General features: G+C 41.9%; 1 protein-coding gene across 3 annotated transcripts in view; it reads right to left on the bottom strand.

Annotated features, from left to right (window-relative positions):
• The window catches only part of dock8 (dedicator of cytokinesis 8), a 205,741-nt gene that overhangs the window by 99,241 nt on the left and 91,554 nt on the right, over positions 1-14,946 (bottom strand). For all 3 annotated transcript variants that reach the window (XM_033017783.1, XM_033017785.1, XM_033017784.1), the window contains one exon: positions 10,386-10,548. In XM_033017783.1, the coding sequence (XP_032873674.1) occupies positions 10,386-10,548 (163 nt within the window). The remainder of the gene's footprint in view (positions 1-10,385; positions 10,549-14,946) is intronic.

The following is a 14,946-nucleotide window of genomic DNA, read 5'->3' as shown; positions in this document are numbered from 1 at the left end:
TGTCCGACTATCTGCCTATCAGCGGTGCTGGCTCGAAGGGCCGAATGGCCTACTCCTGCACCTATTGTTCAATTCTTTCTATGTTCTAACCCCCCCCCCCCCCCCACCACCACCTGTATCAACCTATTACTGCCATGATTTGTCCTGCTCTCCACTTCTCCATCTCCACCCCCCCCCCCATCCAATTTAGACTGAAGAAGTACCTCAACCCCAAATGTCACATCCATGTTCTCCAGAGATGCTGCCTGTCCCACTGAGTTACCCCAGCACTTTTGTCAAGCATCTGCAGTGCCTTGTTTCTAGATGCTGAAAGTCATGTGAGCTAGTTGGTAATTCTTTCTTGTCTGTCACTATTTGAACTTTATAATTTAACAGTATAATTTAACAGTAATCATTTCTCACGAACATTCCATCCCTTTAATCTCACTGCAATGTAACTCTGTTCACAAATCTTAATGCAGTGAAGTATTGGCTTCATTCCCATGATACGGGTAGTATGGAATTTCTTGATACTGTGTAAAGAATGATGCGTAAAGTTTATCTTATTTCCTGATATCATATGTGAATCAGCCCTTTCATTTCTTATCTTCTAGGTGACTGTTATCAAATTTTCAAGCGGGGTGAGCGAACTAGTGGCGTTTATAGAATCCAGCCAGAAGGATCTCAGCCATTTCAAACATACTGCCAAATGACTGCAGGTCAGTACTCAAAACCTCCGAGCACCTTGCCCAAGCTTCATTATGTTTTATGATTCGCAAACAAAAAAATAAAGAAGATGTCAATGTAAATATGCAGAGTATTTACTTGTTTTTTTCAAAGTCTATACTGTATTAACAAGCATTATCTTCAAAGAGCTGCTGTAAACTATTAACTGCTCTCTCCTGTCTTCTCAAACAGAATTAGGTTGGACTGTGATTCAGCAGCGATTTAATGGCTCTGTGAACTTTGATCACCTGTGGGTGGATTATAAAACTGGATTTGGGGCACCTCAGGGTAAGAATTTATCACTATTTACTTGTTATTTCATCTGCATCAATTGGATTACTAATGAACAGGCAGAGGAAAAACATTTTTAACATCCTATTCTTTTTGAAATGCTGTAAAACAACTAAATGTAAATTTGACTCTCACTTAACCAACTATATTGTTTGTGAAGGTACACAAAATTGCTGGAGGAACTCAGCGGGTGCAGCAGCATCTATGGAGCGAAGGAAATAGGCGACGTTTCGGGCCGAAACCCTTCTTCAGATATTGTTTGTGATGTTGCTTGCTTCTGACATTATTTATCATTAATGAATGTAATAAAAGATACATCTGTCCTGCACATTTTTAGCTTTAGGTGTCCACAAAACCAAACTCTGAATAGTGACTTTATAGAAATTTGTGAATTGTAAAACATCAGGAGATACAAATAACTTGTGGCATCGAAGGAAAATATTGTCATAGAGAGAAGATTGACCTAAAAAAGGTTGGGATAAATGGGTTATTTTCAGATTGATGCTGAGAGGATGCTGTCCCAGCAGAAGCATCTAAAACCAGGGAATAATAGTCCATTTAATAGAAAGACAAGGAGGAATATCTTCTCTCTGAGGGTTACGAATCTTGGGAACAACATCAGGCATGATTTTATTGAATGATAGACCTAGCTCAAGGTGCCATATAACCTTGTCCAGATTCTTACATTCTTGTTCAAAACTATTTGCAGCAAATTAACAATTTTTGAATTGTTGTGATGTAGGAAACATTGCAACCAATTTATGCAGGTTTCCACAACCGCACACTGATAAAGAACAGATAATCTATTTATCCGTGATTTTGAATGTCAAGCAGCAGGGATCACTCCCAATCTTTTCTTATAATAGCATCATATGATCTTTCACATTCATACGAGACAAGCAGCACCTATGTCTAGCTTTGTCAAGGAGAAGAAAATCTGACAGAATGGCACTCCCTTAATAGAGAGAGCACTGTCACCAACCTGTATTTTAGTTTTCAAGATTTCAACTTAAAACCTATGGCAAGAAGGCACCATTAAAACCATGAAAAACATAAAAGCCTGCATATTGGCAAGGCTTTTTCTAAAATAAATACTGATTTATTTCTATTCAGGTGAATTCTGGTTGGGCTTGGAAAACTTCTATCAAATTGCTCGTCAGGACCAATATGTTTTGAGAATCGAACTGGAGGACTGGAAGAAAAAGTCACGACACATTGATTATGCATTTAGGCTCGGCAACGAGGACAACAGCTACAGCTTGCAAATCAGTCAAGTTTTGTCTGGAGATCTCTCTTCAACCATGAGTGCCTGTAAAGCAGTTCCATTCTCAACCAGTGATCGAGACAGTGACCTTCACTCCATGATAAACTGTGCTGAGCAACATTCAGGTATGATGCTGTTAATTATAAAGAGCAGCAACATTGTCTTGTAATTCAGCAAAATACAGGCTAGCAGGGGGCACAACCTTACAATTTCCAATATAACCTTGGCTACAATTCAAAAAGCCTTTAACTTAGTCTATCTTAGCATTTAACGTAGCTTAGGGGATCATGACAGAAGCCTCCTTGTGGCGATCCCCGGAAACGACGACACGATGCACTCAGTGACACGTCTGGCAACCAATTCTGTCAACATGTTCGACGACGACGGAAGCCAACAGTGAGCTATGCATCGTCTGACACACGAGCGAACGAACTTAGCTTAGCCTTTACCAAGCAAGATCGAGTACCATGAAGTCATGAAAGGTGCCATTAAAATGCATAATATTTCTTTAACTTGTGCTCAATGATCTTTATCTTAGTCACAGGCAGATGCTTCAATTAATTTCAATACTCCAAAATGGAAAAGAGAAATTAATGCAGGTTAATGTCTCAAAATCAATCTGGTTCCTTCTTAACTTGGGTTCCGTGGCCTTCTGTGGTAAAGAATTCCACAAGTTAACCAGCCTCTGAGTGAATACATTTCTCCTCACCTAATTCCTAATTTTCTTTTCTCTTCCTGAATCTATGAAACTTTGTTACAGATCCACAAGCCTAGCTGATAGTCTCTCATTGTATGAGTCCCGCCATTCTAGGAAGCAGTCTGTTGACATTCTCTGTAAAGTTGGAACATCTCTTTTATTTATTTTAATTTTTTTAAATTTAGAGATACAGGGTCACCGGGTCTGCGCCGACCAGCAATCCCCGCCTATAAACACTATCCCACACACACTAGGGACATGTTTTACATTTATACCAAGCCAATGTACTAACAAACCTGTACGTCTTTGGAGTGTGGGAGGAACCGAAGATCTCGGAGAAAACCCACGCAGGTCACGGGGAGAATGTACAAACTCCGTGCAGACAGCACCCTTAGTCAGGATCAAACCCAGGTCTTCGGTGCTGCATTTACTGTAAGGCAGCAACTCTACCTCTGCGCCACCGTTCCATCCTTAGGCAAGGAGACCAAGACTGCAAAAATACTCAAGAAGGGGTCTCAGCAGGTCCCGAATAATTACAAGACATCCTAAACACAGAACCTCTTGCAACAAAGGCCAACATACTATTTGTTTTCTTATCGGCTTGCTGCAAATTCATGTTTATGTTCTGTGACTGGTATTCATCGACCCCCAGGTCCTTTTATATGTCAGAATCTCCCTTTCATCCCTGCATTTTAGTTTTTCCAACCAAAGTTGATAACTTCACATTTATCCGTGTTATGATGTCATATATTTTCACATTCATTCAACTTTGCATCGTTTAACTAAATTACCTCATATTTCAACATATGAATACGTAATTATGTATTGTTATAATGAGGCCCAATGCAAGGTTGTGGAACAACACTTCATCGTCTATTTGGGCACATGGAGTCATAGATTGATACAGTGTGGAAACAGGCCCTTTGGCCCAACTTGTCCACACCGGCTAACATGTCCCAGCTACACTAGTCCCACCTGCCCACGTTTGGTCCATATCCCTCCAAACCTGTCCTATCCATGTACTTGTCTAACTGTTTCTTAAATGTTGGGGTAGTCCCTGCCTCAACTGCCTTCTCTGGCAGCTTGTTCCACACACCCGTCACCCTTTGTGTAAAAAAGTTACCTCTCAGACTCCGATTAATGATTTCCCCTTAACTTTAAATCTATGCCCTCTGGTCCTTGATTCACCTCGTCTGGGCAAGAGAATCTGTGCATCCACCCTACCTATTCCTCATTTTCCACATGGCAGATTTCTACACTTCTACACTTCAATCTTGAGTTCACCCAAATTTAGATAACACACACTTCTTTCTAAAAGAAAGGCTAAATTACCATGTCTGCCTCTTGTCACTTTAACTAGGCTTCTTGTTAATGTAGTCTAGCCTGCTGGAACATTGCACAGCCATACAATTACAATGCATTACATTGAATAATTGCTATTCCAAGAGCCCCCATCAACCCATTTGGTCTCATCCTATGAGAGATATTCCCTTGGTTCTACCCATCCCTCTCTCCCACTGAAAACAAACTAATTTTTCCTTTTTTCCTCCAATTCTGGCGAAGGTTCTTGTCAACTCTGCTTCTCTATCCATAGATACATCTTAGCCTATTGAGTGTTTCCAACATTTTCTGTTTCCATTTAAAATGCTATATTTATGCTGATGCAATTTAATTATTCCCCTGCTTCCCAATGATTAAATAAAATCAGTAAGATTAGCCACAGTGATAAACAGCGAGAGATTGTGAGTCAAATTTACACTTTGATAGGCAGATGACTGGACAAAGGCCAGTGATGAAAAGACAAAAAGTATGGGATAAGGAGGTAATGAGGAGGTCGAAAGGGTAGAGAGGTGTGAAGCTAGAGAAAGTAATATTAGAAACATTGTAACATAGAAAATAGGTGCAGGAGTAAGCCATTCGGCCCTTCGAGCCTGCACGAAGGGCCGAATGGCCTACTCCTGCACCTATTTGGTGGAAGGGGGATGAATGGGGGGGGGGGGTGGGGGTGGTGAGGGTGTGTATCCAGGTGGGGCACAGGGAAGTGAGGAGGAAAAAAGTTGGGGAGAAGGGTATTAGTAAGTTAGTTACCTAAAATAGGATAATTCGATGTATATACCACTCGGCTGTAAGCTGCTTGTTCACATTGCTTGTGGGAGACATAAATTGCTAAAAACTGGGGATAATGCCTACATTGTTTGATTTGCAGGAAATTATATTTGTAAAATGATGATTTCACAGTTTGTTAAAAGCTTGAAATCACGACAGAATGTTTCTGCTCACAGGTGGCTGGTGGTTCAGTGGATGTGGAGAATCAAATCTGAATGGGAAATACTTTAGAAGCAGAATAAACAGACGACCAGATCGGATGAAAGGAATTTTCTGGAAGTCCTGGAAAGGCAACTATTACTCATTTAAATCCACACGACTGATGATCCGGCCATTGCGGATAATAAACCAATAAAATATTCTTCACTTTTACAAATTTGAGACCGACAAGCACAAGGAGTGGCATTAAAATGTACATTTCCATGTTTATTTATAGACCTCAGTATGACAAATTATGTCACATACTTTAACAACAACATAATGGGAACACCCAGCCGGTCAAACAATATCTGCAGAAAGGGAGAGTTAATGTTTCAGGTCAATGCTCTTTCGTCAGAATTTAAAACAAAAGGGAATAATTGTGCTTGAAGCTGCAGAGAGAGGGTGGGGTGAAGTGCAGAGGGGATTTCCATGAAGACCAAGGTTTTCCAATTACTTTTGATATTAACAATGGGAAATGAATACTTCTCCTAAAATGAATGGTGATGTGTCCAGAAGAATGCATACGGAGAAAGTGACTGAGGACAAGTAGAAACCAAAATAGTGCAGGTGACACTACGCTCCTAGTGCCATAGGTGGACAGTTGTGTTCCCTTTATTCTATTCACAATTTCCTTTTCACCTTTTCAGTCATGACTAGTGACTTCTGATGTAACATTGACAGTTTTACTTATTTACATTTGCTACCAGATTTACTAAATGTTCCTCTTTTACTTCAGATTTCTGCATCTCACAGCCAGCACAGTTATTTTTTTCACAAAACGGGAGCGGTTTCTGAAGAAAGGTCACAACCCCAAACGTCACATCTATCTATCTATCTATCTTCTATATATTACTAAAAGTCTGTTCTTGACCGGTTTTGGCCATTTGTGCTGCGATTTCCGAGAGAACGCCGCCACCTACGGCCGTCATTTTTGGCTACCTTGTTCAGAGCCCCCCCTCCGCCGCATGTGTGCCGAGGATTTTTTTCCGTCGATTAAAAATGACAGACATATTAATGGTTTTACAAAATTCCCCATTCTCACTGCTGCCCCCGCTGGCGGCAGGGGGGAGGGACTATAAAACCAGGAAGTGGTGTGCCACACAGTCTCTTCAAGATGGAGGAAGGCAGAGGGTCACGTTTCTCTGAGCTGTGAATAACACTGAACACATGTCTACTCAAATGTAAGTGCCCATAGTGGTTCTAAAATGCTTGCAGAATGTGTCTATTGGTTCTAAAGCTTTCAAAAAATGTCTATTGGTTCTAAAGCTAGCAAAAAGTGTCTCTATTGGTTCTAAAGCTTGCAAAAAGTGTCTCTATTGGTTCTAAAGCTTGCAAAAAAATGTCTATTGGTTCTAAAGCTTGCAAAAAAAGTGTATATTGGTTCTAAAGCTTGCAAAAAAAATGTCTATTGGTTCTAAAGCTTGCAAAAAGTGTCTCTATTGGTTCTAAAGCTTGCAAAAAAAATGACTATTGGTTCTAAAGCTTGCAAAAAAAAAGACTATTCGTTCTAAAGCTTGCAAAAAAATGACTATTGGTTCTAAAGCTTGCAAAAAATGTCTATTGGTTCTAAAATGCTTGCAAAAAATGTCTATTGGTTCTAAAGCTTGCAAAAAATGTCTATTGGTTCTAAAGCTTGCAAAAAAAATGACTATTGGTTCTAAAGCTTGCAAAAAAAATGACTATTGGTTCTAAAGCTTGCAAAAAATGTCTATTGGTTCTAAAGCTTGCAAAAAATGTCTATTGGTTCTAAAGCTTGCAAAAAAAATGTCTTTTGGTTCTAAAATGATTCATACTAGCGCTCCAGAAATGCACTACTTACTGCAAATGATGGCTTGGGTGTGGCTTGGGTGTGGCTTGAAGTTGAAAGACACCACTTACTGCAAATGGTGGCATGAAGTTGAAAGGCACTACTTACTGCAAATGGTGGCTTGGGAGCTTTGACTTGAAGTTGAAAGGCACTACTTACTGCAAATGGAGGCTTGGGAGCTTTGGCTTGAAGTTGAAAGGCACTATTACCGTGAATGGTGGCTTGGTTGCTTTGGCTTGAAGTTGAAAGGCACTATTACTGCAAATGGTGGCTTGGGTGTGGCTTGAAGTTGAAAGGCACTAATTACTGCAGATGGTGGCTTGGGTGCAATGGCTTGAAGTTAAAATGCATTACTTACTGCAAATGGGGGCGTGGGTGCATTGGCTTGAAGTTGAAAGGCACTACTTACTGCAAATTGTGGCTTGAAGTTGAAAGGCACTAACTGCAAGTGGTGGCTTGGGTGCTTTGGCTTGAAGTTGAAAGGCACTACTTACTGCTAATGGTAGCATGAAGTTGAAAGGCACTACTTACTGCAAATGGCGGCTTGGGAGCTTTGAAGTTGAAAGGCACTACTTCCTGCAAATGATGGCTTGGGTGTGGCTTGAAGTTGAAATGCACTACTTACTGCAAATGGTGGCTTGGGAGCTTTGGCTTGAAGTTAAAAGGCACTACTGTAAATGTACTTACTTCCTGTTTGCACTGTATATTGATTTTAGATAAAACGCTACCACATACGGACGACAGATGGCACAATGGGCTAAGTGTTCGGCTGGCAACCTGAAGGTAGCCGGTTCGAATCCTGCTTGGAGTGTGTACTGTCGTTGTGTCCTTGGGCAAGACACTTCACCTACCTTTGCCTGGGACTAGAGACGGAAATTAGCTACTGATTGGCTACAATCTCACATATTTACATGCAAATGTTCATTAATATGCACTGTCCCTATAAACAAATTATTATTATATTATACGGCTGTGATTTTTGGCCATCTTACTCAGTCCCCCTCCGCTGAGCAGGTGCAGAGAATTCTTCCCATCAATGAAAAATAAAAGTGTTATTAATTTTTTTTTAAATGTTGAGAATCTCTCTCCTGTCAATCACTCCATGAAAGCCACACCTTTACCGGGGGGGGGGAGGGGTTATAAAACCCGGAAATGTGGGTGTGGCTCAGTCTCTGCAAGATGGAGGAGGGAGAGGTCACGACTCGCTGTCTTGAGTGGCTTTGCACCCTACTTCAAATGGTATGAAACTGCACTTGAATTTGGTGGCCTTGCACCCTGTTAGAAGTGGTAAGAAACTGCACTTGAATTTGGTGGCCTTATACCCTGCTTGAAATAGAATTTCAAGGATTACCCGTGAGTCAACTACCAGCCCACCAGCCGTGAGTGAGTGAGTTGCCAGCACAACAGGCTTGATTGACTGAGACGCCAGCCCAAGAATCCATTTGGCGCACAATTTGCATACTAACCCTCTGGAAACCAGTCCCTTCAGCCCACAACACCCATACTAGCGCTCCAGAAAGCCCCTCCCCCCCAACTGGCCACCAATATTAGAATTGGTGGAGAGGTGGAATATTGCGTTGGATGACCAGCCCTCCTGTGTGATGCTTTAGTCTAGTGTATATATAGTCTAGTATATATATATATTCTCAATAGATGCTGCCTGACCCACCAATTTACACCGGCACATTTTGTTGGGTTTTTTTTCTCTCTAACTGGTTTGATTCACTTTCCCCTATTTACATTCCTCTGTACAGATCAGCTTTGATTATAATGCATTCATTTCTTTCATGCATTAATTTCACTTTATTCTTATCAAAAACAACAGCATTATAAGGGAGACCCTTGTGTCCAGCCAATCCCAGACCTTCCCTCCGTTCTCTCCATGCATAGTTCCTTTTAGCAACTTAAACTAGAGAGGCTCCTGGCTTACTCTCCTGACGATAGATCGCTGGCCTTTGTTTCTCTTCACAGTTGCTGCCTGATCTGTTTTCTCCAGTGTTTTCTATTTTTACTTTAGATTTCCGGCAACTGCAGTCTTTTGCATTCTGATTAAAATGTATCCTTTTTCAATTCAATTTCAATGAAACTTGTCATCGAGAGTATGCAATGTTAACTCCAACAAATTCATCCTGTTCTGGTAATCAGAACCGTAAGTAGATCCAGGGGGCGAGAGCCAGAGCTGACTGATTCATCTGCCCAATGGTAAACCGCTACTGAATATAGGTGTGGGCAGATCACATTGCGTGAAGCCACTACTATCAAGTTCAGCAACCCCAATATTATTAGAATATTCAAAGGGCTTATTTGACAAAAACCTTACGTTGCACAAGCTTAAAAACCTAATTTTCAATTGACTTGAAAAGCCCAGTTTGAACTCAATTCACATAAAGGAACACCCATCACTGAACTGGCAGATCTTATCTTCACACAATAAAGGTAAGATCAAGCAGTAGGGAAATTCTACTGGCTTTAGGGTTCCTCGGTGGAAGGAGCAGCATAGGACTCGGGGATAAGTGAACTGAAGTGGAAGTAACTCATCAACAATCACAAAGGCAGCCTGAGAAGAAATCAGATGCAAGATCGCCCAGAAAAATTCAGCTTGTTAAAATGGTCGCGATTGTAACCATAAAATACATAAAAAGAACTCAGAAAATAATAATCTGCATTGTAAAACAAAGCTATAAATTCACTTTTGTAATAAATATAAATAAAGTACATGTAGCTAAAGCCATTATTTATTCCTCTATATAATTTTCTGATGGATTTTATTGGCTGAATAAGAGCACAGAGTGATATTTCATTCTTGTCAGGCTTATTCAAAAGCCAAGGTCAGTTATATTAATCACTTTTCTGGATTAATGGTTTATCACGTTTGTTTGTGGTTTATATACAACCTCTTACTACAATGAAATCATGGATCAAGATACTGCAAAAAAACACCAACACCAACCCTGGCACATGCTTTCAAAGTGCAAATACCAAACAGATCTGAAGTTGAAGGACAGGTAGAAGAATATTCTACTGGTGCTAAAATGTTCCTATATTCATATTGAAACAGATTTTGATTTTAGATTTATGTGAGACACGGTAAAGGTTCATAACGCTATTCCTGTACATCTCTGCTCTATAGTGATTGAATTAATGGCTTAGCTGAATTCTCACACCTATACCCTCATCCTCAGATAAGAGGAAATGGGTGACAGAACATTCTGAGGAGAAATGTTTGGAAGTACCGGGTAATGTGAAAAACACATTATCTATGCAAGAGGATTGGCAATTTGCATTTACATAAGCATTTCACAGTGGTCCCCTACCTGTAAGTGGTATGTGGAACATAGACTTCATGAGACGGGAATTCTAGAATTTCTTTGATTGGTCGACCACGGTTTTCAGGATATGGCTTCACTGGCAACAGCTCAGGAGTAATGCAGAATGCAGGGCTCTCACTGACAGCCAAGATCTCTGTTTTGATTTGACCTGAAACATCAACAAATATGCATTGGAACAAATTTAAAGCACTCCACAACTCCGTTCAGAAATGTCTCCAAGCACTTCCTCATTGAGAGCCAACCCCATGATTAATATGCAGTGAGCCAACTGACTTTTGACTTTACATGTGGAAGAAATAACTGAGCAATGCAGGATTGACAGTGGTTGCATTGCACAATTCCCAAATGTCAAGTATCCAAACTTCATATTGTATTCTCCTAACCTTTAGCTGTGATACTTTTTACAATATCACCAACTGTATCAGATTGAACTTAGTATTTGTAAACCTTAATATACATGCAAAGTAATGATGATGATTTGATATTATTTTAATTTCATATTTGTTTCAGGCTATTGTGCTTATATAATAGCTTTAATCAGTTATATTAAAGTACATATTTAATGAATAGTTTTCTAGACCAAGTTTGCGGATGACACTAAGCTGGGGGGCAGTGTTAGCTGTGAGGAGGATGCTAGGAGACTGCAAGGTGACTTGGATAGGCTGGGTGAGTGGGCAAATGTTTGGCAGATGCAGTATAATGTGGATAAATGTGAGGTTATCCACTGGTGGCAAAAACAGGAAAGCAGACTATTATCTAAATGGTGGCCGATTAGGAAAAGGGGAGATGCAACGAGACCTGGGTGTCATGGTACACCAGTCATTGAAAGTAGGCATGCAGGTGCAGCAGGCAGTGAAGAAAGCGAATGGTATGTTAGCTTTCATAGCAAAAGGATTTGAGTATAGGAGCAGGGAGGTTCTACTGCAGTTGTACAGGGTCTTGGTGAGACCACACCTGGAGTATTGTGTACAGTTTTGGTCTCCAAATCTGAGGAAGGACATTATTGCCATAGAGGGAGTGCAGAGAAGGTTCACCAGACTGATTCCTGGGATGTCTGGACTTTCATATGAAGAAAGACTGGATAGACTCGGCTTATACTCGCTAGAATTTAGGAGATTGAGGGGGGATTTTATAGAAACTTACAAAATTCTTAAGGGGTTGGACAGGCTAGATGCAGGAAGATTGTTCCCGATGTTGGGGAAGTCCAGGACAAGGGGTCACAGCTTAAGGATAAGGGGGAAATCCTTTAAGACCGAGATGAGAAAAACATTTTTCACACAGAGAGTGGTGAATCTCTGGAACTCTCTGCCACAGAGGGTAGTTGAGGCCCGTTCATTGGCTATATTTAAGAGGGAGTTAGATGTGGCCCTTGTGGCTAAAGGGATCATGGGGTATGGAGAGAAGGCAGGTACAGGATACTGAGTTGGATGATCAGCCATGATCATATTGAATGGCGATGCAGGCTCGAAGGGCCGAATGGCCTACTCCTGCACCTATTTTCTATGTTTCTATGTTCTTGGTTGCCAGCAACATGTGGCACTGGCTGAGAGGAGTGAGAAGTGATCTATTGTCATCTATATTCTAGATCCTATTCTGTAGTTACTGTTCGGGAATATTTGCTATTAGCAAGGAGGGAAATGGTCCTCAATATTCTGTTTCTGATAGTGCTGGCCCCAATGCAATGAGTCCATCAGAATGAGTGATTGAAATTAGTAAGTTAATAGCACCATCAAAGGCTTGAAGCTGTATCATGGTACGTCAGGGCCTGGTGGGATCTAACTAATATTATTGAGAAGGGCAAGAGAGAAGATTGCGTGAACCTTGACAAAAAACAATGCCTTTTCTTACCACATGCGAGGTCCTGGAGCTCTGGAGAGCAGGTAACACTGTTCCTTTATTTAAGAAGGAGAGTACAGAGAATTCAGGGAATTATAAACTGGGTGAGCCTCACCTCAGTGGTAGGGAACCTATCGAAGACGATTCTTTGGGATAAAATGTAACCCCATTTGGAAAATAATTGGTTAATTGGGGACAGTCAACATGACTTTGTACTTGGCAGGTCACATCTTATTAATTTAATTGAGTTTTTTGAGGAGATGACAAAGGTGATTGATGAGGGGAGGGCATGGGATGTTGTTTATGTGGATTTTAATAAGACATTTGATACAGTCCATGGTAGACTGATCCAGAAGATTAAGGTGCAAGGGATTAAGAGTGACCAGGTCATATGGAGTCAGAACTGGCTTACTGATAGAAGACAGAGGGTTGTAGTGGAACAACAATATTCAGGCTGGGTGTCTGTGATCAGTGGTGTTCCATAGGGATCTGTGCAAGGATCTCTCCTGTGGGTGATATATATATCTCTATCTCTATATCTATATCTCTATCTCTATCTCTATCTCTATCTCTATCTCTATCTCTATCTCTATCTCTATCTCTATCTCTATCTCTATCTCTATCTCTATCTCTATCTATCTTGGATGTAGGTGCATGGGATTAACAGTGATTTGGCTAAATAGATTCAAAACTGGCTTGTTGAGAGAAGACAGAGGGTTGTAGTGGAAGGACCAGATTTGTGGCCGGCCTTGTTTAAAGGGAGAAGGCCAACATTTTCACACAGAAAGTCAGGGCTGCCAACTTTCACGCTTTGAGCGTGAGTCACGCATTTCAGCCAATTCTCACGCTCTCACGCTGATGACAGAATTCTCACACTGTCTTCAGTCCCTGCACAGTTTGTCTCTTTGCGCCACATGACAGCGATCTGTGCGGTCTGGAGAAGCGTGTCGGTTGACGGCTGTGAGTGACATCGCGTCTCTTCTCTTCTCTCTTGGTCAGATGTGCAGCCGCCGACAACATGAAGCAGTTGGAGATGGAACTAACCAGGTGAATCGGTTGTAAAACATGGGGGGGGGGGGGAAACCACAATGAGGCCAAACATCTAGGACAGGGTTCAGCAACCTATGGCACACGGGCCGAATCCGGCCCGTAACCCGAAAAACCCCGTATTTTTTTCCAATTCATTTTCGAGGGGTCAGGGCAAGCGAACCGACCTAGGAACTGCAGCCAGTCCCTGGGACGTGAGCTGATCTGGGAACTGCAGCCAGTCCCTGGGACGCGAGCTGATCTGGGAACTGCAGCCAGTCCCGGGGCACGCAGAATGCCAACTTGATCAGTATGGACAAATTGGACCAGCTCTGTACAGGCTTAGAATGACCATTTAAGCAAAATTGCCCCCACTTTCCCCATTTTGATTCTTGAGATTAATATCCCTTTGCTCTGTTAACAGCGTTAAAGTGCGTATGAGGTAGAGTCCAGAAAGGGGACATGTTATTTTTTTTTGGTTTGCTTTAATTTGTTAGTTGATTGTTAGTTGACTGACATAATTTCTGAAATGGTCTTAAAGTAACTTAACTGTTATAAAGCAGTAATAAGTGATTTTTGTCCAACCAATTGGAACTTGCATAAAATGTTTGCATTATTAGCAGGGCTTCCAACTCTCATGCATTGAGCGTGAGAGTCACGCATTTCACAACATTCTCATGCTCTCACGCTGATCACAAATTTCTCATGCTCAAAAATCTGCAGGTGCTGGAAGTTCAAAATAAAGCACAGATAGCTGTCATGTGTTTTAGAGGCGAGTAAAAACCATGAAGGGAATATATAAGGTGAATGCATAGTCTTTTTCCCGGGATATGTGATTCAAGAACTCGAGGGCATCGGTTTAAAGCAGGGCTGTCAAACTACCGGCCCACGGGATGATTTTGGGGGGGGGAAAAGTAGTTCAGTTTCTCCCGTGCAGATGGTGTGCTAGGTGAGACACGGCGGTGGTCCCAGCACCAACCCCCCTCCCCCCCCCTTGAGGCACCGCTCACACCTCCCACCCTCACCTCTGGCGGCTCTGTGCCCGTCGACCGCTCTGTTACACACCATGGAGATTTAACCCCGGCCAGAGCCAGGAGTAGACCGGGTGAGTGGGGGCGTCGGTGCCACCTCTGGAGCCGCAGGGGATGAATCTCGGGCTAAGGCTCCGCTCCGATGCCCGACCCCCGGGTCACTGACCCTCAACTCCCACGGACCACAGCTGGACACAGAGCACCTGTGCCGGCCCGCATTCCCAGCCATAAAACACAATGACTGGAGATATGTGTTATCCCTCTAAGGGCAGAAATCAGAATCTGAAGAAGGGTTTCGACCCGAAACGTTGCCTGTTTCCTTCACTCCATAGATGCTGCCTCACCCGCTGAGTTTCTCCAGCATTTTTGTCTACCGCAGAAATCAGAATCATGTGTTCATCTTTATTGACATGACACCATAATAAATATATTACAGAAAAAATAATTTAATGGGGTGGCACGGTGGCGCAGCGGTAGAGTTGCTGCCTTACTACCACATGGGTTTTCTCTGGATATTCCGGTTTCTCCCACATCCGAAAGAAGTGCAGGTTTGTAGGTTAATTGGCTTCTGTAAATTGTCCCTGGCATGTAGGATGGAACTGGTGTATGATAGATTACTGGTCGGTGCGGAATTGGTGGGCTGAAGGGCGTGA

Source organism: Amblyraja radiata, chromosome 3, assembly GCF_010909765.2.
Source record: "Amblyraja radiata isolate CabotCenter1 chromosome 3, sAmbRad1.1.pri, whole genome shotgun sequence".
Taxonomy (NCBI): domain Eukaryota; kingdom Metazoa; phylum Chordata; class Chondrichthyes; order Rajiformes; family Rajidae; genus Amblyraja; species Amblyraja radiata.
Note: the sequence above shows the minus strand (reverse complement) of the source record. Positions and strands in the feature narration are given on the sequence as shown.